At 38.5% G+C, this 27,730-nt stretch overlaps 1 protein-coding gene across 1 annotated transcript in view; it reads right to left on the reverse strand.

Moving 5' to 3' along the window:
• Positions 1 to 17,833, reverse strand: part of LOC149935467 (IDLSRF-like peptide) — a 55,658-nt gene extending 37,825 nt beyond the window's left edge. The window contains exons 1-2 of the mRNA XM_090152796.1: positions 17,535 to 17,833; positions 17,170 to 17,462 (exon numbers count right to left, since the gene is read on the reverse strand). Of these exons, the coding sequence (XP_090008922.1) occupies positions 17,170 to 17,443 (274 nt within the window). The 5' untranslated portion in view covers positions 17,444 to 17,462; positions 17,535 to 17,833. The remainder of the gene's footprint in view (positions 1 to 17,169; positions 17,463 to 17,534) is intronic.
• Positions 17,834 to 27,730: the final 9,897 nt, after the last annotated feature.

The raw sequence follows: 27,730 nt of genomic DNA on the forward strand, positions 1-27,730 counted from the left end.
ATTTCAAAAATATTCAAATTAACTAAGTGATCAAGGTATGCCGTATAGTGGAAGGAAAACATTTGGGCTGCGCTATTCGTGACATTATCCTGACCTGAATTCCGCCAGATAGAGCTGGCACGATCCGAGCTCAAAGAAGACGGGACGCCACTGCGGTGTTTAATTTTCAACAAAGCGAGCGGTGGGAGGAAGAAAGTGCGCTGCACAAACACACGCCACCACTCTCGCCAATTAACATAATTGGCCGAGCGATGCCAAAATACACACGAGCGCCAAATGAGAAGAGAGAGAGAAGACTTATGCCAGGAAAGCATCGCGCTAGCACCGATCTCTCGGTAGCGTCAATCCATCATACAGCGCGAGCACTAATCCCCGTATGCAAATTAGACTAAAGCTATTCTCCTTCGAGAAGCAAACCTAGATCCATCGCTCGCTCATCAGAGAATTACTACAATAGCCGGACCCCCAGAAACCCATTGTCTTCCAACCATTCCGCTAAATAATCCATTCGCTCGTAGAAGACCCGAGTTAATGAAGCTCTATTTTTGACCTACTAGCGCCTGTAGAAGTATTCCACCCTTTGCGCTCCGGTGTTCAGCGGGAAGTCGACATTTAGGCGTTGTACCGTGTAAACGAGAAACTGACGACAAATTTGGAAACTGCTATCCCTTATAAATCCGTTAGACATTTAAAATGAGTATATAAACCTTATAAGATAATGTTGTCCTACACTTAGATTCCGATCACGTTTTTCTATTAAGATCTAACCCAAGCGACACGTACAGTCAAATTGAAAAAACGGGACAATTATTTACTCGGAAAGGCGGCGAAGAGAGCACTTTCTTGGCCCTTTGCTGGCATAATTCGCGACGGCGGCCCATACTAGCCGATTAAAACTAAACCGGCTTCGGCACGGAAATCCAGGGTCAATATTAACTTTCTTTCCAGGCGTATATTCGCTTCCCCGCCGAGCTCGAGAGTCTTCAGAGGGCATACGCTTAACGAAAGAATCTGCTCTTTTAAGACTGCGGTATACGTGAGTTAAGCTTTCTCTTAAGACATTAATGGGAAAATCTGTTAATAAGGTATTATAACCTCTACATTCCCACCCATTATATGAATAAATGCTTTCAGTTTTTTAACCTTAATCCACGGAAAACAGGAAAAAAATTCGGAAAAGCTAACTTAACTAAATTGGACGACTAAATATTCCCGGAAATACAACGGGTGTTACGCTCGAGATAATAACCTTTTATAACTGTAAATATACCCAACCGAACTATTTACCTCTCGGTAATGAGTACGGTACGGCGTTTGAATAAAAATAAGTTTAATTATAAAAACGCGGTGGATTTTCTAAAAGCACTTTATGATTGTGTTCTGGAATATAAATTTAAACTTCTTCGTTTTGAGTTTCGCGTTGTTTCGGAGGCGGGACGGGAAAATATGAGAGAAGCGAATGACGTCATACCACAAAGGGAAAGCGGAATGCAATTTCATACGTCCCAAGGGAAGAGGGGGGTGGACAGCATAAATGTTTCTTCCCCTTCTTTCATTCCGTGTCTACAGTGACGTCAATAACTTGAATATTTAAAATCTCGTTATTATGGTGAAAAAGCTTTGTCCAAATTCACCGTCCAAGAATACTCTAGCATACATTTTTAACGATAAATAGATGCTATTTTTTAGATGCGCATTTTTGTATAAGATTCTTTGGTTTTGGTTTTCGATTTCGTTTCATCTCCATCACAACGAATATAAATAAAATGTGATTAGAAAAACCATGGATGTTTACTCTAGAGATCCAATTTAATTCAAGCACGTAATAGAGAATCCCCCCGATGGTTTTGAAGTAAAGAGGAACGAGAATTCCCAGGCAAAAGAATAACCATGTACAGGGTTTTGAATGAGAGTTAGATCAGTTGGGGAGCGCTATTATTAGTTTACGTTGAATTTAAAAGTACGAAAATATACACAACAGCACCCTGTACGTGTAAAGAGAATTCTTCGAATGAAACGCGGAACTAAAGAAAAATTTTAGAATTACCCCGGAACATTCAATCGCGTTGGAGCCCGCGAAGAAAAGATGAAAAGAAACGGAAGCGCATCTTCGGGGATTAAAGAAAAAAGTGGAAGAAATAAGCTTGGAAAAGATTAAGGAGAACTGAGGAGGCTGCCGAAGAGGAGACGGAGAGAAAGTGAGTACGAGATGGGATAAAAATCGAGAGCGTTTGTAGATCGTGACTCGAAACAAAAACATCGGATGAGAGAAAGGCGTCAAAGCGGATAAAGGTACACAGCGTGATAGAGAAAAGAGATTGGCCCATTTTCCAAAAAGCATCCTCGCTACCAACAACGCCACTTGCATGGTATAAGCCAAGACCTATAACTGCTAGTTTACGAGAAAAATCTATAAAACAGACCGAGGTTATATCTAGCTAACGTACTGTTTTCACTATCGCATTTGCGGAATCAAAATTTGTGCGGAATACGGTGGAAACCCGGAAGCCGTTAACTAGGTGGAGAGGAAGACAAGTTGGCAAGCCAAAAAATACCTCTCCTCGGAAGAGTTTTTAATTTTCAGTGAAGCGTGACTGTATCCGTGGTTCTGCGGTAGAACGCTCACCTGTCGTGCAAGAGGGCTCGGGTTCGAATCCCGACTAATAAAAAAATTATACTACACCCAATGACAAAATGAGGGCGCTTTTGGGAAAACCTTTTCCCTGATTCTAAGAAACTGGGTACGCAGTGATTACCCTTTGCCCCGAAAATGCGAACGCGTTCGCATGCCTGACAGACAGACCCACCCACAGACAGACAGACAGACACGGTGGTTGTATAACCCCTCCTAGGGTACAAAGTCCCCTCGAAGAGGTAAAAATCGCAACGCATACATTGGGAGATTTTTCCTCTCGTTTTGGCCAGCTAGAACTAGACTCAACGTATAATAATGTTTCTTTAGCGAGGTGAGATTCCATCAGTAAAAATCCGATTTTTTTCCCGGGGATTGAGAATGGCAAGCTACGGATACAATGACGCAGTCAGGTTTCCCTCCCACGTCGCCAATAAGAATAGTTCCGCATCGCTTCCGATTCCGCCAACTTCCCTAAGCAGATTGTTTTCTTTGCTTTGGTAAAGCATTTCTTGGATTGGCAATCAATGAAACCTTATTCCGGTCGCTCCCTCTTTGATACTCTATGATTCGGCAATTTATAACCGCGAACACGATCCGGAGCACACGCGCATTCTACGGATCCTTCGTTCTTTCAGACACAAACGGAGCAAAAAGAAAACTACGCGATTGAATTATACGCGAAGGATCGAGAGTAAACCAATTATCCAACTGAAAATCAAGCTTAATTTGTGTTATATAACAAAAATTGGATAGCTTAAGGATTTTTTTTTGGTATAGGAAATTTTCTTACAGGATTATATTACTAAATAAAAGCTCTTAAAAAGCGTCGACTAAATATGCGATAATTGTGCAACATTGCGATTTAAGGCTGCGTCCGTAAACTGCCAGCTAGGAGCAACAAACACAACACCCCACACAAGGAGAACGCAACCCGTCAAAAGTCGTGGATTTTCTTGTGTACATTTTTTATTGGCTAGACGCTTTAGCGCCTGCTGCCGTCGGAAGGGGAAAATACGGAAATTGTCTTCCCCCACGCCCGTAAAACGTTCAGCGTAAAGGCTCGTGACGCTCGTCCAATTAAATTCGTACACAGCCCTTCGTTAGCGTGTTTAAAGGCTAGCTGCGTTCTCCTTGTATTTGTTGCTCCTAGCTGCCAGGCAGAAATTTAGGTAATTTTAAAACAAAATCTTCTACCTAGGAATTTCTACAATATAAATTACGATTGATATTATAGATTTATGCCTTCGAATACAGTAATTACGGTCACTGGAGGGCCCCTTCCAAGGATGGGCCCCTAGGCCAAGGCCTAGGTTGGCCTAGGCGGAAATACGGCACTGTTTTTACTCCCCACTGATGTTTATTTCGAAACGTTTCTTAGTAAAAATATTGTCTACAATAGTGTAGTCAATATATAAATAAAAAAAGTACTCTAAAAATAATTTCAACAATAACACTTCTAGGGCTACATTTCCTGAGTCGTGGTTTCACCCTACTCGAAAATCTACACTGACGCTATTCTTACACCCAAAATTTTAACTTTTCAAAAGTTAATTTAACTGCTTCAAAAAAGTGAAGAAGTTAGCTTTTATTTGAGCTAACTAAATTATTTCTCTATTTTCGTTAAATACATTATTTCTTATAGAAATTAGATCAAAACAAATTAAGCCTTGGCTAAAATAACACTCAAATTTTCAGAAAATTAACTGTTGGCAGTACGCTAAATAAATCTAAGAATTACTGAACAGCGCAAACTTTTCCATTAATACGAAGCGATACATTTCCAACCAGAAATAACTCCTAGTAGTTCTTATAAATTCCCGAGAACAGGTAAAAACGGTAAAAATAAAACTTTTTTTTTTTATTCGCAACACCGTAATAAACTTAACAACTTTCATCCGTAGCTTGATTTAAAAAGAAGTCCCCTGGCGGAGCATATCGGTACGAGAGAGACGAAATTAAGATTTCCTGAGCCGTAAAAGTGGAAAACACCCTAATTTTCGCGTTCCGTTAATTATATAGAGAGCGGCTTCTATAGCCCCGGGCTGGCACTCATAATCCACAGCCGCCTCGGAAATTTGCGGGATAAAAATGCTTAATGAACCCGTATTAAAGAGTCGTTAAGAAAGGACCGCTTCCCTCCCCGTATCACCCTGAAAGTTTTACCGAAATTCGGAAGCTATCACGTGGGAGTGGTTGAAGGGTTAAAGCAACGTCTACCGTAAGCTCCACGTTGAACCGTATATCTTTAAAAACGCCTCTTCAAATCTGCATAAATCGAAAGATAGATGGCAAATCGATCGATTTTTAAATCTAATTTTAATACAGAAAACAACAAGTCAGTTGGTTCGGTATCGGGGTAAGTTACAAAGTTTCAACCTCGCTCAAACATTTGGTAAGTTAGTCGCGTTTCTTTACTGGGCGTGGGTCCCGTTGGTTCTTCTGGCGCCTTGCATAATATTCTCGTTAACCTTTAGATTAATTAAAGAAAAATTGCGGGGTGCAATACGACAATTTTGACTGGGGCTTTTTAGAAATAAAAGAAACGCAAACGTTTCTCATTTGGCATCTCGTAATTAACTTAATCCGGTCTCAATCGCGGAAAGAAGCGTTTTAAATTAAGACTCGAATTACGAATGGTAGACGTACTCGAGACCTTTGACCGGAAATTACGATAGCGGCACTTTCCCCCAAGGGTTCGTAGTAATGGTATCTCAAAATGTCGAGTGTACGAATTTCGGGATTAAAAGTGTAACGTATAGTAATCTTCCAATCTTCGCAACCATATTACCGTTTATTTCGGAAAGGGGTCTTCTGGGAGTCGCTCGGACAATTAGATTGAGATAGTAAATAGGGCCGCAATGTTTGGGCATTTTCGGCCGCAACGACCAATCAAGGGGAAGATTGGAGTCACACGAACACAATGGAAGTAAATTAGTACCGGCGTTTCGCTGTTTAAACAACAGCGTTCTTATCAAAGGGTACGTTCTTAAGAAAACAGCCACGTATTAATCATTTCCTTGTTGGAAAAATATACCTAGCGGAGGAGCTTTGTACCAAAAAAATAAAAACCAAAAGCGACGTATAGTTACAGCGAAACCGAATCCGCAGTAAGAGGTCACGCCGATAAAGTTGGCGCCCCTTCAAAGGGAATTCAAGCGGCGGCCTAATAGGGTAAAGGTGATGGAAATTTCAGGGCCTTTTAGCCCGTATATCGAGAAAAGAAAAGGGAATAAACGTCACGCGAGAAATAGGAGCTTTTTTCCAAATCCGTAGCCAACTGCATCCAACATATCGCCAGATTAGCTCCTTATATAATTCAAAGGCTTACTCCGAGGCCAACCAGAAACCGAGGAAGGGTAAAGTCCACGAGGTTAAACGTTAGCGCCTTTGGTTGAAGCTTCAATTAAGACTGCAACCCCAGCTATATACAGTCCCGCGAGGTCTGGCGGGGAATGGCTTGGCGTTCACTCTCCTAAGATTACGGCATAAAAACAATGACTTCTTTGCTTAGGTATACGCCAGTCTTTGATATCAATCTCAATAAGCTGCAGCCGGGGAACTCGAATAGATACCCTCTCGCTATTAAGTTAACGTTTGCGCGCCTGCCTCGCAAAAAAGGACTCTATTTCGGAAATTCGCATTCCTTCATCTAACTAACTCTTCGATAAAAATACTACGTTATCTTCCCGGAATGCGAACGTAATCTTAGCATTTAACAAGTTGGCAAGTCAAAATATACCTCTCCTCGGAAGAGTTTATAATTTTCGGCGAGGCGTAACTGTATCCGTGGTTCTGCGGTAGAACGCTCACCTGTCGTGCAAGAGGGCTCGGGTTCGAATCCCGGCCGATTAAAAAATTATACTACACCCAATGACAAAAAGAGGGCGCTTTTGGAAAAATCTTTTCCCTGATTCTAAGAAAATGGTACGCAGTGATTACAATTTGCCCCGAAAATGCGTTCGCAGGCTTGACAGACTGACCCACAGACAGACAGACACGGTGGTTTTATAAACCCTCCTAGGGTACAAAGTCCCCTCGGAGAGGTAAAAATACACAGAAATGTTTTAAAAATGTTTGTCAAAATTAATTCTATTGTTTGTAACTTCCGAAATAAATTTTAGGTTTCTACCTTATAAATTTAAATAATTTTGTTTTACAATTTCGCGTCTTTTAACATTCTCAATTTTCAAACTAGCGGTGTCGGTGGTTCTGTACAATTTGGTTTTTAACTTATAATAAGGAAAAATAATTATATCATTACGTGGCAATGAAGGTACGAAGGGGGGAATGTAACGACCTAACCGTTTGGCCAGAGAAATGACACCAGGTGGAAAGGAGGTTGGTGGAAGGTAACTTTTAAGTACTTTGCCCAGCCTGGCTCTTAACGGCTCAAGATTCCATCTTGTTACTTTTCCATTTTTGGATGAGGTCGTTTTTGATGCGCTTCTTGAGGGAAGCGAGCGCTTTCAAAGGATTAAAATGACTCGTGTATTCGAAGCCGCGCGGAAGTGGAGAGCGCTTGTCATCTTAAGTTTACGAAACTGTTGGGAAATTTCCCAAAAACGGGGAGACGAGAGTGGGCGTCTCGAAACTAAAGCCCTATGTTGCAGACAACCGGAGTCGCAAACGACGTTGCTCCGAATAAATGGAGAAATAATTTCCACGATATGTTGACCAGACAAACGGCTTTGCTGTTAAACTTTAACTTTATATCATAATAATTATAAGACAATAATCAGCTAGGCTAACCACCCAAGGCACCAGCTTAGGCCTAAGTCATCGAGCGACTTTTAAAGCCATTAATTCAGGTGGCCGGATTACAATGCGTAGGAGGATGGTGACAAGCCCTTCATGCCACGCGAGCTAACACTCACTATTACCGTTAACCTCAACAAGTTTTTATGGTTCCTTGGGTATTATTATTATTATTATTGTTATTATAATAGGCTTTTCTATAAAGTAACATTGTTTATATGTATCGGGCGCGTCACTCGTGACGTAGAAGTGACGTTTCACTATGATAGCCAATAGACGCTAGCATCAACTCTATTTATGTCTTATTCAACTTGTTAAAAAGTTCCACGCGCGTCTTGATATTTTAGCGTAAATGGGCTCGAGCGATTTCGCGCGTGCACCCTGAAAAAAAAATGCTTGAGCCTTTTACGCTAAAATATTAAAGAGCGCGTGGAACATTTTAACAAGTTGAACAAGACACGAATTAAAATTCAACTAGTCGCCCTTCTTACAAAGATTTAACCATAGATATAAGAAATGTATATAAAGGTCTAGATAAATTTCGGGGCATCTAAGCCTAACATAAAATACGGAATTGACACCTAGCAGACACCGAGGAAGGCACGTGACCAAGAGCGCGAGCTCTCTTAGCATTTTAGTACTAAGTGCTTGACCTTTACGCAGGCCGTAGTCTTTAGACACCATCTGTTGGTGACTTTTAGTATAATTTTTAAGCAGGAGACAATGGCTCTCGCGACGATAGCACGAGATTTCTTACCGATAGATAGCATCTTATAAGGATAGCCTGCAGAAATTACGCGTTTCTGCTTGCTGTCACCTCCGTATTCACTCCCTTTGAAATATTTTATCTAGACCTTTATATACGTTTCCTATATCTATGGATTTAACCTTCAAAACTGAACTCCAACGCATCTCGTGACGAAAGCGATACATTAAAACAAGTTCGGCAAGCGTAATGACTTTATAGAAAGGCTTATTTAGAAATTTACATTCATATCCTTTCCATTCAAAAAAACTAACGGCAAATAAAAATCCCGCTCACCTTTATAAATTGAATAATTTTGTAGAGGTATTTTTTAAGAATGAAAAGGAATATAAAAATTAAATGTAAATGCAAATTATTTCGCGAACTTAAGTAGAAAGCTTCACCCACCATTAAAGTTAGGCGTTTATAATACCTAGAACCCTAAATTAGTGGTAACGAGATACCCAATTATTAAAGTTAAGGACGAGACCAAACCATCACCTCGTTCTTCTTCCTTAATTATATAACATCGCTTAAAAATCCTTTTACGAGAACACGGTCATTCGTTACACCACCCTGTCTCTCTGGGTCTAGCGTCACATTTAACGAAATACGAAAACGGTGTCCAACATATACCATTGACAACTTGTTTGTTCGCGCGTTAAGCCCCCGAAAATCGACCTCTATAAATTACGAGACAACATCATTTATATAAAAGAGAAGCCCGCCTTATCGGCATTTACGAGACTTCCCAGCATCCTTCTACAACTTCACCTGGCACTTTGACTTAAAGCCTATTTTTACCATCGCCTTACTTCGCAAACTATCAAATGACCAGGCAATCGCGTAGCCAAGTTCACACTTATCTCGACGAGGAGTTTACGAGCGATCAATTCTTCGTGGTTAATTATTTAATACAATTACGATGGTTTTATCGCAAATTATATTAGAATATTGAAGGTGGTCTTAAACTCGAGTGTATGATAATGGTATGCGGGGTTAGTGTATAAGATATTGGAAACTATTGTCCTCGTAATTTGAATATTTGAATTTCAATAGACCCATCTCAATTCGATTTGGTTCGGTGGCCACCGACTGTGCTCGCTCGCTTAAATCCGCCTCGTACACGGAAAATGAAATATAGATTATTGGTGAAACCACTATTAGCATTTAGTAAGGGTATTCAATCTTTATCCCCGGACTTTTACGGTTGAAATGATACGAGTCTCAAAGAGTTTTGGATGGATCATTAAATGAAAGATTTTTAAAATATTAAATTTGATAGCAATTTTAGTAGAGTTTCATACCGAGAAAAAAATTATTTTTACGCCTATTTCATTAATCTTTTATTAGGGATTCGGTACATTTTATCAGCTATAATCTGTATGGGAGGAATATATATATCAATGATAACAGTCTGATTTAAAAATTATGCAAATTTGTAATAATAGATTCCAGTTTATATCGATAAATGTATGGTTTTATTTCATTAAGCTTTCATCTTAATGATTTCCGCGCCTTCTTCTAGGTTAAAATCTGGACGGTATCCGAGACAGATATCGGGGATATTCCTGTGGATCAAGATAATGGATAGAAAAAATTCAACCATTAAGCTTGGTACTTGAATAATAATAATCAGCTAGGCTAATATAAAGGCACCACCTTAGGCCTAAGTCATCAAGCGACTTTTAAAGTCATTAATTTATGTAACCGGGTTACAATGCGTAGGAGGGTGATGGCAAGCCCTACATGTCACGCGAGCCAACAGCTCCCTACACTAACTATTACCGTTACCCTTAATAAGTTTTTAAGGATGGGGAAACCCCTTAAACCAGTGCGAGATAGAGCTTGTAAACTAAACGCAAGAGGAGTTGTTCAGAGTTTTCACACAGTGTAAGCTGGGATCAAACCCGGTTCCTTTTGCTGCGAGGCGAAAGTGCTAACCACTCCGCCACGCCAGCCGTACATAAAGGCGTTGCTTATTTTATACTAGGGTTACATTTCGTACAAAATAATACTATAAACAAATCCTAGAATAACCGTAAAGTACAGCAAATCTTGGTCTCGGGCTATTGGCGCTTAGAAATCGCCCTGATTTTAATCAAGAATGTGAGGAATAAATCCTATATGCACTTAGCATAATACACCCTTGAATTTCCAATATAAGAGGAAACCGCTTTACTCACTTTCGGCCATTCCGTGCAAGGGGGGCTATAAATAGGGGGTTAGGAGTAGGGGTGTCTGAATTATTTACCATTCCCACCTCCGTTATTCGACGGGGGCCCCTCTTATTTCCAAAAGCCTACTTTCTTATTGAGTAAGAGCGAGAGGAAAAAAATCGAGCCTCGATCGTGGGCAATACACAGACGGCCGCGACTGTGGCACCACGCGAGAAGCCAAATTCTTATTCAGTTTGCATTTGAAAACAGCGCCCCCAAACGGAAAAGAAAAGAGAAACCTCTTAGAATTTAGTATTCTCACTCGTCTCCTACAAGATGGCAGCGGAGTCTCGATTATGTTAAAAATTCATGAGCGAGACCCAGGGCAACAGGGTTAACCGACGTTGCGTTCGAAGGACGTTGAATAAAGCAGACTAGACCCCCTTCTTGCCTTTGAAGGAACCGCTTTTTAAACGCGGTTTCGCAACGAGGGACGCGCTACGTATTGCTAAAACTATATCTATCTTCCAAATATTTTATTTTACTTTTTCCCATCTCGAATATTTGTTATTATACGTATGGATGAATGGCTCTCGCGACAGCGCGTCGTCGCTTTAAGATATTCAATAAAAATTGTAAACGAAGTTTTTGGGAAGAGAAATACTTGACGATATTATGAGATGCTATTTCGGGAAATTATTCCCAACCGACTTCAAAGGAAACCGAATCTATTTTTCAGGCCTATTTACACGAGATAGCGTTTTTGCCAGTTATTATTGACTAGCCCCGGTCGTAAGCTGAGTTGTTTCGAGTGAATGATGAGCTTGTGGCACTGGGTGAAAACTCGAAACAACTCCTTCCGCGTTGAGTTTGCAAGTTCTCTCCCCCCCTGGTTTAAGGGGTTTTCCCCCGAGTTCTTCGGTTTCCCCTTCCATAAAGACTTGTCAAGGTTAACGGTAATAATTAGTGTAGGGAGCTGTTGGCTCGATCTCGTGGCATGCAGGGCTTGCTCCTACGCATTGTAACCCGGCCACCAGCATTAAGGGCTTCAAAAGTCGCATGATGACTTAGGCCTAAGGTGGTGCCTTGGGTATTAGCCTAGCTGATTATTATTTTATTTTTAATATTTCCAAGACTTGTTGGTAACACTAAAACGTTTGTTTCAAAAAACGTCTGGGGTTATATAACCGAAGAGTCGAATATTTATTTATAATAATTTTCAATTAGTTGAATAAAAATAAATAATATGTATATATTACAAAAACTTTATTCGTCTAAATTAACATATTTTTGGTAATAGTGGTATTTTTCGGTCGGTGGATGGTGTGAACCAAAGCGGTCATATTTGGAACAATATTCATAAACTTGTTTAAATGGTTTTAACAAAACGAGTGGGGAAATGAAAAGCCGAGTAGGTTTTCTTCAAATTCAATATTTTGGGTTTCTTAGAATAGCTGTCAAGAGCTTCAGCCCTTCAAATATTAAATATTTCAACTGGATATTACCAACCGACTCTGTATCAATATTTATTCTACATAATACTGGCTTTCGTTTTAGCTTGATAGCGCGGCCAGAGGCAAAACGTTTAGTTAAAGCTACGGAATATCTATATCAATTGCCCCTGCCTTTCACAGCGCTCGAAAGTAAAGCTGTCTCGGGAACGGTAAAGAAGTCGGCCCGGAAATACAGAAGAGTAAAGGAGAAAACAAATTTTAATTTTTCTATCGGTCTCGGACTTCTTTCGTGGAATCCTCGAAAAATTCGTAGAGTAAAAAGACGAAACATTTTATATTAGAAAAAGCACTTTTGGTAGTTGGAAAAATACTTAGCACTCGAAAACTATTGAGACATAGAAGTAAACTCGACCAAATATTTAGTTTCTTGGAGAACTCATTATTGAAAGTGGATAATAATGGAATGCCCAATCAGTTATGCAGTGGGTCATAGAAAATGTAAGTAAAGTGAACTGAATAAGAAAGAAATGTCCGTTTTCAATTTTCAAGCTTTATTATCAAATATTCATAGCTAAATTGATTAAATTTGTCGCTAAATTTTTAATAATTAATAAAAATAATCAATTCTAATAATTAATAAAACATGACGAATTCTAATAATTAATAAAATGACGAATTCTAATAATTAATAAAACCAATTATAATAATTATCAAAAATAACAAATAACTAATTCTAATTATTATTAAAAATAATAACTTAATAATAAGCAAAAATAACGAATTATAATATTTACTAAAAATAACGAATTATAATATTTACTAAAAATAACGAATTATAATATTTACTAAAAATAACGAATTATAATATTTACTAAAAATTACGAATTATAATATTTACTAAAAATAACGAATTATAATATTTACTAAAAATAACGAATTATAATATTTACTAAAAATAACGAATTATATAATATTTACTAAAAATAACGAATTCTTATATTTACTAAAAATAACGAATTATAATATTTACTAAAAATAACGAATTCTAATAATTACTAAAAATAAAGAATTGTAATAATTACTAAAAATAACGAATTCTAATAATTACTTAAAATACAGAATTCTAATAATTACTAAAAATAACGAATTCTAATAAATACTTAAAATACAGAATTCTAATAATTACTAAAAATTAGGAATTCTAATAATTACTAAAAATAAAGAATTCTAATAATTACTAAAAATAACGAATTCTAATAATTACTTAAAATAAAGAATTGTAATATAGACTAAAAATAACGAATTCTAATATTTACTAAAAATAACGAATTCTAATAATTACTAAAAATAAAGAATTGTAATATTTACTAAAAATTAAGAATTCTAATAATTACTAAAAATAAAGAATTTTAGTCATTATTAAAAATAATGAATTCTAATAATTACTAAAATTAACGAATTTTAATAATTGCTAAAAATAACGAATTCTAATAATTACTAAAAATAACGAACTTAAAAATTAACAAAAATTAACAATTCTAAAAATTACTAAATATAACGAATTCTAATAATTACTAAAAATTCAGAATTCTAATAATTACTAAAAATAACAAATTCTAATAATTACTAAAAATATCGATCTGGTGTATTTCTGGGACAAAAATAGACCTGTAGAAGTGTTGTAACCCTCACGCACCCGTGTACAGGGATAGGACGACCACCAGGCAATCGCGAAAAAAGATTTCCGTTATGGGATAGGAAAATAGCGCAGTAAAACGCGAGTGTTTGCTTAATGACGGATAAATATAGGGGGAGCATCAGTCGGAAAATATCGGGTGACACTTGTTGTATAATTGAGGTTCTAGCTTGCCTGTTGCCAAAGAACGGGCAACGGGTGGATGGTGAAAAAATCGAACTTTCGTTACGTCAAGCGGCGCCAGAGACAAGGATCTCTTGACGTAAGGATATTCGTTTCCGAAAATGGGCCCGAATCCAACAAGAAAGGAGGGAAACAAAGCTTTTTTTCTCTCGCTGTAGTGAAAAAGAAACGCTTATCTCTAAGTATCCCAAACCAGAACTGATTTCTTTGGTCGTGACGCGACTCGGACTATAATGGGCTCTACTTAATTGGACCCCAGAAACGGAAGCTGTATTTTTAATCGTCAACGCGGGACCCGTAAAAGTGAAGTAGCACCCTCTGATAACATTATTGGGATTAATAAAAAATGCAACTCGCAATGCGACGCTCAATTGCAACGAAGGCTACGACGGCCCTGGATCGTTGAAAGAAATTTGGGAGTCGTAAAAATTTATCGTCGTCCCAACAATAAATGCTTTTATCATCCGTCTCCACTCAATAGAGTTCCTTTTTTCTAAAGCATCCCTTGTTTTTGTTTGCAGTTAATATCGAGCCAGCGTTAAATTAAAGTTTTTATCCCTTCCATCGTTAAATTTTAATTAAGATTTCTGATTAATTCGGTTTATGAGAGGAGATAAAATAATTTAATTTTGAAGGAAAATATGAAACCTTTAATGTCGTCATGAGAAAATGTTTCAATTATTTATAACGTCGCTATTTTTATTCGCCTGTAGTTTATCGAATTTGCCTGGAATATAATTTTAATAAAATCAAATATTGGGATCCTACTTTTTTCAATTATAAACTAACATGTTTGCCGATAATTTTTTTTTTAATTCAGAAAGAGCAAATAGCCAATTAATTAAAATTTTTAATAAACCGTGATAATCAATATTTTAAGATATTATCTTAAGTTTAGATCATGATATGATTATAGCCATAAGTAACACAATAAACATAAGTATGGCACTTCCTATTCACCCAATGCAAATTTTTAATGATAGTCTGTTTCGCCAATGATAACGTAATCCATTACGTACCGACGGACTGACAACTTTCCGCGAACCACTCCTAGTATTTGGAGGACGCCTGGAAAATCGCCGACGGTCCACCGTCAGCCTTTTCGACAGACCAGCTAGCCAAGGTCTATTGAAAATTGAAATGCTATCAAAAGTGTAAATAACGCTTACTTTTGGAAATTAATAATGAATTACTGAACCAGAAGAAAAAAATAACTATTATAAACACTGACTCCATTTCAGAAGTTAATTTTTTTTCGAATTTCAACCCTAAACGCGTGTACGCTCGTGTTTTTCGCCATCAAACTAACCAACTATTTTGCCAATGGAAAGAGTTGGAAGGGACGAGTTTCCTGTTCGGAAACTGAAACTTCCTATTTCGCAATCACTCCATGCAAGACTATCATTAACCGAATTCGTTCTCCGCCATACTTATGTTTATTATGTTACTTATGGTACAACTAAATATTTAAAAAAAAAATAAAAAGACGACTTCAGCTGCATATACTCGTCAATTTTACGATACATGGTTGCCCTTTTCAAACAACACATTTTATGCATTATACCAGAAGTTTATAACGTGTGTTTTACTAGAGAAGTATTCATATCAGTCATTAAAATGACAGATTATAAAAGACATTCGTTATCTTGATTTGTATACCCCCGTACAAGAATTTCCCCCAATAATTAAATTTTTTCTAAACCATATTTTCCGTCTGTAATAGTTTTAGAAAATCAGTACAGCAAATTAATTTCGCCGCGCACTATTTTTTCTCTCGAAATGCCTTTTGAAAAATCAACGGGAACCCGCGAACTTTACACGTTTATAGCTAATACCATTAGCAGCAATGGGTACTTATCTCTTAAAAATATATAATATACTTCTGATTACACGTAAAATTTATGAAGCGTGATTAGCGGCTATAAATGTTAAACAACAGAAGTCGTAAAGAGCCAAATAGGCCTAATAGTCTATTTGTAGATAGTAAGTGTTTAACAACAGTCGGCAATACCGTTGGGCGTATATGCACTCGTGATAGCTCTAAGCGGATATTTGATAAAACAACGCGTTATCCAAAACTCGAGCTAGAAGGCGAGAGCGAGAGAGAGAGAGAGAGAGAGAGCGAGAGAGAGAGAGTGAGAGAGTGAGAGAGAGAGAGAGAGAGAGAGAGATATATATATATATATATATATATATATATATATATATAGTATAATTTCCCGGACTTGATTATCTGGGATAATTTATGTTTAGCCATCTACCGGATTCGGTCGAGACTAGAAATGGGACAATTTCTAAAAAACAACCATTACTTACGCGTCATTGCTCAAAATAGGTCACGTTAAAGGTCATTGAAAATGTAAAAGGTTAGTGGGTTAGCCCATTCTCGATGACCAGCCGAGACTGTTGTACATCAGTTAATAGTCTATATCTCTACAGTTTTTCTAAATGGGGTGATTTTACGAGGACAAAAGTAGGAAATTGGACCTAGTATGTTGACTTTGGACTTTGCCTGGAGTAATATACTAAACGCGGCGGGGTTTCTACAGCCACTACGTCAAAAATTAATGGAAAGATCCAGGAGTCCGTGTCTTTAAATTAATATATTATCGGCATAAATTACCTGACATGGATTTTCGTTAAGTTCATAAACTAAGTTAGCTTAATAGCACCAACCAAAGGAAAGATATGGTATAGTCAACACCCCAGTGGCGTACCCAGAAATTAATTAAATCTGTGCAGGGATAGAAAATATATAAAACGATTAAATTGCAATTCCTTACCTTATGGAGGAGCCCCCCCCCTCGATAAGCCATTTCGATACCATTTTTAAACTTATTTTAATATCTTTAAGGAATATATTAAAGTGGAATTAAGGATATATTTTCGATAATAAACGTGATTAATTGTACATTGTATATCACAAATTAACCTTTTTATAGGGCTATTGATGGCGAAAACGTTTTGCAATAGATCTTACGTAACGTAACATATGGCGTGGTGCAAAATACAAAAGGGTTAGATATATTGTAGCATATGGTATAGCCAAAATAAAAATTACGTTCTTGCATAGCTGCACGAAAGCGACTTGTATTTTCGCGTCTTAAAGGCCTAGTTTTTCTTCTGCCTGTTTTCCTTAAAGTTTATTTTCCGCCGTGCAAATATCCTGGTGGTAGGCCAACCGCAGAACACGTTGGCCTACCAGCAGGATATTTGCGCGGCGGAAAGTGAACTTGAAGGAAAACAGGCAGAAGAAATAATAGGCCTTTAAGGTTTTTATGAAAAAATATTGATTGTATCGAAATGAAGCTACTCATTTACACTGACCAAGGTAAATCAACGTTAAGGTGCCAAATACAATAGAGCATCATTTAGAGAAATACTGTCCTATTTCAAGCCCCAAATTAAAATGTCCATTCAAGAATGTATCTCCCCAGGGTGTGGCGCGTTCCAACAATTACGTTAAAGCTTCCAACAATAACGATAAAGCAAAACGGACAATACTTAACCGGAGGACAACGGTAAAGCAATGATCAACTTACCGGCCCTTTTGACGGGCGGGAGTTGCGCTCCCTGAGCCACGGGAGAGATGGTCAGCAAAGAAGTGACCACGAGCAGAGCGAAGAAGAACACGTTACCGGCGAGAAGCGAGCCTCTCCTCCGTCGTTGGTCGTCGTTGCTTTCGGACAGTCTGCTGGACTCGGTCGAACCGCCGCTGTTGGACGAGGCGAGGTCATTCTTCGGTCGCCGAGACTCGTGTAGTCCGGAGGATGTTGGCTTGACCAATTTACCACGACTGTTAGCGTTGATCATCATCTCGAAACTCGACAGAAACCTGGACGAAAACGGAAGAATGGAGATTAAGATACCGGCAAAGTGGCGAAAAGACGCAATTTCGTCTATGTACTTTTGTAAAAATCAAATATATTTCGATTGTTTTTTTTCTATAAAGATTTGGGGATATCGTAAGCCTGGATGAGAGAGAGCGAGTGAAAAGAGTGAACGGACGTTGGTGTTGGAATGAAAGGCCGGCGAAGATCGTTCCGTGTCTGGTGCTGTGGTGGCTCGCGATCGGGAAGGCCTTTGCCAATGATAAAAGAGAAAACAAAAGGAGGAGATAAAAAGATTATCGGTTTCGAAGTTGCTGGTCGCGAGCTCGAAAGTGTTCGTTCCGTAGCGTCAGTCTGTTGGAGCCGACTGAACAGCGACTCGACGCGGAGGAACAGCGAGACAGCGAGCGCGGAGAGAGAGTAAACCCCTCCCCTCCTCCCCGCGTTGCCATCCCCCCACCTTTTCGCTACACGTTGCGCTAGACTACACAGTTGGTCAAGGCTCAGCCGCTTTCATTCGCCGAACGAGGGAAGGGGGTACAGTTACTTGGCCGGTGAGCGCAAACACGCGACCGCTAAGCGTCGAATACCTTATCGTCGGAACCCTTTTCTACCCCCAAATTGTAGGCGTAAATAGAACATCAAAGGTGGCCAGCGAAGGTGGTTTCGTCGTGATCCAGGTTAATTAAATGCCAAACGCGTGAAGTAAGACGTGGCTTACGAGGTCCGAAACAATCATGTATTCAGCGTATTAAAGGAGAGGAGGCTAGTTCGTGTTCAACGAGAATTCGCGGGGATTAGACCGAGCTCTTCGGGACCCAGACGCGCCACCGTCAAATTTTAATTTCCACAATTTCAGATCCTATCCGCGACAAACTTTGCGCTAGTTCTTAGAAATATCCGTAATTTAACCGATAAGGTCAGGGTCAAAGTGACCCGTTTACGCCGTAAATTGTTAATTAGAAGGCACTATAATATCCCCGTTGTTTTGGTTTACCCAAGCTATGAATTATTAATATTCTAATTTGATTAAAAGGACTTCGATTAATCTATATAGGTATTTAACATTAAAAAACTTCGTGGTTAATTATTTACTACACTGATAAAACATTCACGTTGAAACCAGGCGCGAGTTGACGCCCTAGCTGCATTTCACAAAGCTTTTAACCTCGCTTCTAACCTAAATTGGTATTTGCTAATTATCGATTCATTTTATAACATTATATTTAATTAAATATTTATAATATTACTCGAGTTAATTTGAATTATCGTGACCAGAATCAGTTGTCCAATAGAATCTTGGAGTAGAGAAGTTGACTGGAGGGGAAATTCCCATATCTGTAGCATTGAGTCTCTTCCCCCATCAATTCGGCCTAAGCCCTCCCAGCATGCATTGCGTTTTTGGTAGGGGCCTACGTTTTACCTTACTCTAGCGACGAAAAAGAGAGTTATTTCCAAGGGTGTTGTGAATATTTGATCTTGATTTTATAGAACCAACTTACCAAGGCCGAACAAACCGTTAAAGGTTTGAACTTAGAGGTTTGAATGGCAAATTTGTTACAATCAAAATCATGTTTTAAAGACGGTATTATATAGTTTAGCCATTGACATAGTTAGAATTGTTCATAATGAAAAAGTACTGCTGTTATAAAAATTGCAAAAGTGATTCAATTAATAACTTTAATTTATAAAAGAGAAAAAAACTTGTTAGGCCTTGGTTTATAGTACAAAACTAGATAATAGAACTAAATTTACCTTCATTTTTTTTTAATAATTTTTGAAAATTTGATAATCCATTATAAAAAGAACTAATACAATCGGAAATAAAACTAAACTACTCCAAGCTTCAAAACTAAAGCATGGCGAATATTTACAATTTTATTTCAATAAAAGGACTCTGGGTAACGTTGAGCTTACAGACTTCCCACCCTCTTTTCCTCTCCAGTCAACTTCTCTACTCCAAGATAGAATAGTATCTTTACTAGCTTTGGTAGTGGCCGCCATTTTGGGGGTACATTTTCCGAAAGGGTTGTCAGTAAATAAATCTTAAATTTTAATTTTTCTATAGGAAAACTGCGGGTAACGTTACGTCCGGTGGTAGTGAAACTCTTATTTGTCGACAAATGTCATGATTTTAAAAGCTAGTGGCCCGATTAGTAAGGATACGAATTGGTAATTTACCAAGGTAATTTACGCAGTAATTTACTAGGGTAACGGCAAATGACAATTTTTTGTAAAAAAATACGAAAATGGTAATTACCAGGGTAATTTACCGGAATAATTTACTGTTTTAAATTTTTCCTGTTGTGAAATAAACTAAAAAAAGCCTAAAATATGTCAAAATCTACGTTGAAAACCAGATGAAATCAGTGATTTAATTTCCTAATAAAATTATCAGCTTCTTTGTCCTTTTTTATGTTTTGAAATATTTAGACCATGCCACAAAAGTTTGTGACAAAACGACATTATAAACATTTGGGAATTAATATTAAATTACACGTAATTTACCGTGTAATTTTCCGATTTCTAAATTTACGGAAAATTAGTATCCCTACTAGTTAGGCTAACAAACAGTTAAGTGGATAATTCAAAAAAATAGATAACATAAAAAAATACCCTGAATCCCCTCCTAATAATAAATGCAAAATTTCCATTTTTAAAAAACGGTAGGGTTTAATATGCATCTAGGGTAAATTTCCGAGAAAAGCCAGTGTTCCAACAATGTACTGATGATCCCCAAAAAGGCGAAATCAGTCCACTGTTGGAATCTCTGGCTGAAATTTTGACTTTCGAGTTTTGGTATGAAACATTTTGGCCAAAATCAGAAACAAAACTCGACCCACATTTTTAGTAGGACTAAATAAGCCTAAACAACTCTGCTGTCTTCACTTATTTATACTTTTACTGAAAACTTATCCGCTTTTTAATTGGTAATTAATTTATTTTTAAAAAGGGCTTTAAAATTTTGGTACATATGTTGTATTTCAATTTCACCACCATAGATTAAATTAAGATGAAAACTGAGTTGCAAAAAAATCCGGGTAATTTCAGTTAAAAGGCTGCAGTAAATGAAGATCAAGAACTATTTAAAATAAAGGCTGTATTTATTTATTTGTTGATACTTAGGGATGATGTTGATTATTTATTTATAATGTTGAGACTATTCTAAGCGTTGCTGCAAATCGAATCTCATGTTGGAAGAGTAGGCTCCCTCCCCTAAAATTAAAAAATTCGACGCGACTGAAGTGCGCCCTGGTGACGTTTTTCCTTCCCCCTACTCGTGGAAGGGGGGGGGGGGACTAGACCTTGATGACTCCCATTCTCCTGATGTACCAATACATAAATTTTTGTGAAAATCATTCGTATATAGATAGGAAACTTCATGTTGTAGAAGTGACGCCAGAATTTTGGCCGACATCTTGTGGCATCATCCGAATAATATTATTTGGTGAAGTTCGCACTACTCGAAGTCCGTACTAGCACCTTGGTGTTACGCAATCCCAATTTCAAAGGCTTAAGCGAGCTATTAAAAATACTTTTTCTTGAACTGAGAGAAAATTTAAAAAAATAGCACTAAAGAAATAGCATTCAGTAAAGATTTCAAGTTTGTTTTAAACGCTATTTCTGGTATATTTGAAGACATTTACCTTGCAAAATACGTTTATTCCCAAAACTCCGACCTCAAATTTCTCAATACGTTTTACCCTCTTGAGAACACAGCCAACTGGCGCAGTCACTAGATGTCAGGGCAATCTCGTGAGAGTCAGTTTGCCCCATTGAAGTGTCCTATCTATATACGAAGTTATTTTATCCTACCAATAGTAAGAGACTGATAAACATTTTATAAACCAAATTTGTATATTTCTGATAGAAGCGTGAACGTTAAATTTTGAAAACGATAATGGATAAATCTATAACAATATACTTTCTAGCCCTTTAATTGTATTTGATTTTGTTGATCGAGATGCTCGCAATTCCCGCTTAAAAATTTATTCTACCCAAATAGCGACAAAAACAAAGTTCGAGCATCATTACAAATTAAAATTTTCCGTTTCATTTAGAGCAACTATTCCAACTACTGAGGCTCTGAATTTTTAATGTGGCACCGATAGAGAGAAAAGACACCACTATAATACCTAAAACAAGCTCGTTCCCATCTCCCCTGTTCCAATTCGAATCGAGCGGATTTTCAAAGATTTCCCTCTAGTATTTCACGAGGTCTCGATTTTGGATAAATAAAAAATGGCGTTAGGTTTTCTTTTACCCCCGAATTCGTTTTGTGAGTTAACTAAAAAGAAGGAGATAACAAAAAGACGAGCCTCTCATTAGGCGAGAAATCAATAAGGGAAAACAATACGAAACTCCAGTAGAAAACCTAATTTCGAAACCCTTATAAAAACGGAGCGCCGGAAAAACGACGGAGATTGGAGGGGGGGTCACTAAGAAGTATAGAGGAGAAGCCCACCATCTCTCTTTGTTGTAGCGCGACTCCCTCCCGCCACCAGGGGGTGGAGCGTGTTGCTCAATCGGGAGAATCCCCCCAAGGACGCATGCCTGGTGGGATCCGCTCCCTCATCCTCATCCTCTCTCCGGATGCGCGCATCGCTTCATCTCGCTCCTCCGTCCACTCTACCGGCTCCTTACTCACCCGACAATTCAGTCTAAGCCGCAAGCGGGAGTCCAGTCGACTAACGACAAAACATCCTCGAATATACGACGCGATTGGTATACTACTTTTAGACAAAAATAGACCAGAACTTTCCCAAATTTTATTTTAGATTTCCCCCTCATCTGGTATTGGGGTATGAAGAGCGAGATACTACGTTTTTTTTCGTCTGTCCTTCTGCGGAGGGTTTTCGGTAAAGTTGTTAATTTTCCGGAAAAATAAAATGCGGAAAAATAAAAAATTGAAACATAAATTACTTTTTAAGGGTTTTTAACGTTTTAAACTTTTTAATCGATATTAAACCCTATCCGTAATCGGTGTACAAGCATGTAACTTTGACTGTTACTAAATTTATTACGTAATCGATTACAGATTTTGCACTATCAAAGGCAGTACTCACCGTAATCGGTGTACAGAAATTGGGAAAGTGGTTAGCCCCTCGTAATAACAGTAAACATACTACAAAACATTAATAGTGATACATTGTTAATCAGTTTAAACTAGTCTAGAGGTTTAGTTATACTCAGTGTTGGGCACCGCTCTTCTCATTGTGAGCGGATTTGTTATTATGAGCGAAAATGAGCGGTAAAATATCTTTTTAAAAGAGCGCAAAACCAAAATGAGAGGAGTGCCAATTTTACCGCTCAAAAGAAGAGCAGAAAGAGAGGAGTGAAAATTTTACCGCTCAAAAAAGAGAGGAAAGAGAGGAGCGAAAATTTTACCGCTCAAAAAAGAGAGGAAAGAGAGGAGCGAAAATTTTACCGCTCAAAAAGAGCGGAAAGAGAAGAGCGAAAATTTTACCGCTCAAAAAGACGTGAGCGTGAGCGGGTCTTTGACGAATATGCCCAACACTGGTTATACTTTTAGATTCGAAAAAATGAGGCAAAAATGCCGCTTTATTTAAATTTGCAAACAATAATAGACTAATCATGGAATTAAATGTTTTTCGGAAAAATACGGAAAATTTTCCGGAAAAAAGGCTTCCGTCATTTTCCGGAAAATTTTCCGACTTACAACACTAGTTTTCGGAGCAATGCGAACGCGTTCCGGGGATATGGTTAGCAACACCGCCGAGTTGCTACGGCTTCTTATAGCAACAATGAGCGTTATTCCGGAGATTATACGACTATAAGCTGTCAGCGTTGAAATAGGAAGGGATTCAACGCGTGGCTCGAAAATTAAGAGCTTCGTGAAAAGAATGAGAATTCGTAATAAAAAAAGCCTAAACCCTAAAAATGGAACTTGAAAGGAGGACTTTGGTCCGTTTTCATCACCTTTTATTACATTTTATTTTACGGGAGGTTATCATATTATTAAATCCGAATAATACCATTTACCTTTTCGAAAATTGTCTGGCAGTCTGAGTCTGAAACACCTCTTACTAAGAATACCCATTTTTGAAACGTTTCTACCTAGATAACGAATATATTTATGATCCCACATTTAAATTAAATAAGTAAATATTTAAGAATTTTTAAGTTATTTAATTATTAAAAATTGTCGAGCAGTCTGAGTCTGAAAAACATTTACAAAAGAATACCCATAATTTAAATTATTTTAATTATATAACGAACATATTTATGATCGTACATTTAAATTTTATAAGTAAATATTTAAGAATTTAGAAAAAATAACACGCGTATCACGGTCATTACAGACTATAATAGTTAGTGTAGGGAGCTGTTGGCTCGATCGCGTGGCATGCAGGGCTTGCCACAACCCTCCTACGCATTGTAACCCGGTTACATAAATTAATGACTTTAAAAGTCGCTTGATGACTTAGGCATATTATTATTATTATTATTATTATTATTATTATTATTACTATAAAGACCATTAAAGGGAATATAACCTCAAGTCGTTTTTTTTTTGTTTTTTATACTTTTTTATGTAAGCAATTTTGGGCGGGAAGTCACTAAACAGCGCCAAAAATATCTAAAGTCATAGGAGGGAGCGGGAAATGGTCAAAGTTTGGTGTTCCACACCTAAAACCTGAGGTTATATTGCCTTTAAGAGAATTAAGAGTAACAATTTAAAAGGGGGGTTAGGCTAGCTTTAGTAATAAAAATAAGATTAATATTAGTAATGATAATCCCGTTAACTTTCATTAGACATAAGCGCCAAAAAGGTCCGCTAATCCAATTAAAAATCGGGCTGCCTCCAAAACAATTAAGTGAACTAAAGCTTTCGTAATTTAGCGATTACAGCGCGTAATAATTAAGCATCTAAGGTCATTTAATCGCGCGTAGTGGGAGGTATTTTCACCGCTATCTTTTGGGAACTAGTCCGCGAAAAAAGTAGTTGCTTTTAGATATTTCGCGATTATTAATTCATATATTGTTGTGAAAATATTTACTCATAGAGCGCGAAGACGCCCTAATCCTTCGCTTATCTATATAAAGCTAATCCTTAATCCGTATTCGACCCAAAATGATTAAAGATCAAAGGAGCCGCCACCGATTTATAAGAGCGCGACGGTGTGGGATTAACAAACAAAACCGAAACGGGATTAACTAGAGGCGTGGTTCAAGGTTTAATAACGAACGTGCCTATATATGGCCAGTTGCCAAGAGTTGACCGTTATAATATTAATAGCATACCGCAAACTGTACCCCGTTCTCGCTAATATTGGAACTGACAATTGCACGGTGGAAAACAGCGTTGGTAGGTCCAAAAATAGATCTTTCACATTACCCAGAGGCCCGGCAAGAGAGGGGGAGGCCGGCACAAATTACCGAGGCCCGTGCAGCCCGGGGGCCTGAATTTTAACAATCGAAAAAGTATCGCTATCTAGAATAGTACCAGCTCTCTTGGGGCCCGGAATTATAATTTTATTGGGCTCGTGCAGCCCGGGGGCCCGGATTTTAGCAATCGAAAAAGTATCGCTATCTTCAGTAGTACCAGCTCTCTTAAGGCCCGGAATTATAATTTTATTGGGGCCCGGATTTTAGCAATCGAAAAGTATCGCTATCTTAAGTAGTACCGGCTCTCTTAAGGCCCGGAATTATAATTTTATTGGGCACGTGCAGCCCGGGGGCCCGGATTTTAGCAATCGAAAAAGTATCGCTATCTCCAGTAGTACCGGCTCTCTTAAGGCCCGGAATTATAATTTTATTGGGGTCCGGATTTTAGCAATCGAAAAGTATCGCTATCTCCAGTAGTACCGGCTCTCTTAAGGCCCGGAATTATAATTTTATTGGGCTCGTGCAGCCCGGGGGCCCGGATTTTAGCAATCGAAAAAGTATCGCTATCTCCAGTAGTACCGGCTCTCTTAAGGCCCGGAATTATAATTTTATTGGGCTCGTGCAGCCCGGGGGCCCGGATTTTAGCAATCGAAAAAGTATCGCTATCTCCAGTAGTACCGGCTCTCTTAAGGCCCGGAATTATAATTTTATTGGGGCCCGGATTTTAGCAATCGAAAAGTATCGCTATCTCCAGTAGTACCGGCTCTCTTAAGGCCCGGAATTATAATTTTATTGGGGCCCGGATTTTAGCAATCGAAAAGTATCGCTATCTCCAGTAGTACCGGCTCTCTTAAGGCCCGGAATTATAATTTTATTGGGGCCCGGATTTTAGCAATCGAAAAGTATCGCTATCTCCAGTAGTACCGGCTCTCTTAAGACCCGGAATTATAATTTTATTGGGCTCGTGCAGCCCGGGGGCCCGGATTTTAGCAATCGAAAAAGTATCGCTATCTCCAGTAGTACCGGCTCTCTTAAGGCCCGGAATTATAATTTTATTGGGGTCCGGATTTTAGCAATCGAAAAGTATCGCTATCTCCAGTAGTACCGGCTCTCTTAAGGCCCGGAATTATAATTTTATTGGGCTCGTGCAGCCCGGGGGCCCGGATTTTAGCAATCGAAAAAGTATCGCTATCTCCAGTAGTACCGGCTCTCTTAAGGCCCGGAATTATAATTTTATTGGGCTCGTGCAGCCCGGGGGCCCGGATTTTAGCAATCGAAAAAGTATCGCTATCTCCAGTAGTACCGGCTCTCTTAAGGCCCGGAATTATAATTTTATTGGGGCCCGGATTTTAGCAATCGAAAAGTATCGCTATCTCCAGTAGTACCGGCTCTCTTAAGGCCCGGAATTATAATTTTATTGGACTCGTGCAGCCCGGGGGCCCGGATTTTAGCAATCGAAAAAGTATCGCTATCTCCAGTAGTACCGGCTCTCTTAAGGCCCGGAATTATAATTTTATTGGGGCCCGGATTTTAGCAATCGAAAAGTATCGCTATCTCCAGTAGTACCGGCTCTCTTAAGACCCGGAATTATAATTTTATTGGGCTCGTGCAGCCCGGGGGCCCGGTTTTAGCAATCGAAAAAGTATCGCTATCTCCAGTAGTACCGGCTCTCTTAAGGCCCGGAATTATAATTTTATTGGGGCCCGGATTTTAGCAATCGAAAAGTATCGCTATCTCCAGTAGTACCGGCTCTCTTAAGGCCCGGAATTATAATTTTATTGGGCTCGTGCAGCCCGGGGGCCCGGATTTTAGCAATCGAAAAAGTATCGCTATCTCCAGTAGTACCGGCTCTCTTAAGGCCCGGAATTATAATTTTATTGGGGCCCGGATTTTAGCAATCGAAAAGTATCGCTATCTCCAGTAGTACCGGCTCTCTTAAGGCCCGGAATTATAATTTTATTGGGGCCCGGATTTTAGCAATCGAAAAGTATCGCTATCTCCAGTAGTACCGGCTCTCTTAAGACCCGGAATTATAATTTTATTGGGCTCGTGCAGCCCGGGGGCCCGGATTTTAGCAATCGAAAAAGTATCGCTATCTCCAGTAGTACCGGCTCTCTTAAGGCCCGGAATTATAATTTTATTGGGGCCCGGATTTTAGCAATCGAAAAGTATCGCTATCTCCAGTAGTACCGGCTCTCTTAAGGCCCGGAATTATAATTTTATTGGGGCCCGGATTTTAGCAATCGAAAAGTATCGCTATCTCCAGTAGTACCGGCTCTCTTAAGGCCCGGAATTATAATTTTATTGGGGCCCGGATTTTAGCAATCGAAAAGTATCGCTATCTCCAGTAGTACCGGCTCTCTTAGGGCCCGTAATTATAATTTTATTGGGGCCCGATGTCGCTTACGGTGGCACTGCTTAAAGGTCCAGAAAAATATTAATATATCGATTACGAAAGGCTGTGGCTGAAAATATGGTTCCCCCTATCTTGTGAAAACTAACTTCTCCTACGTCATCACGTCGTCAGTTCCGGTGTCTTTCCTTGGGGCCCGTTTTCACAAAGGTGAGCGCCGACGCACAAAAAAAAGTGAATTAAGCTTTACGGGGATTTTTACGTGGACGCACGCCATCGTGGCGTTTTTTCCCGTTTGATAAGGAGGTTTTAATAAATACCTTCATCAAGATGTACCTTACAGTATACCTTTTTAAGGGGGAAGACTACAGTGGCCATTGTCTACTTTCGCGCTATTTCAAGCTGAACTCTTTTAATTTTGTATTTTAACTTATAAAATTAATATTTCAGTGTAAAACAGCCTCTTGTTTAGTGCCTAAAATAATTTTTACAATTTTAAATTTAAAAGTAATTAAGTTATTACGTTTTAATTCGGACCCCCGGAGCTAAGCAAGTTGGGCAGGCGCCCAA

Source organism: Leiobunum rupestre, chromosome 7, assembly GCF_980474605.1.
Source record: "Leiobunum rupestre chromosome 7, qqLeiRupe1.1.hap1, whole genome shotgun sequence".
NCBI lineage: Eukaryota > Metazoa > Arthropoda > Arachnida > Opiliones > Sclerosomatidae > Leiobunum > Leiobunum rupestre.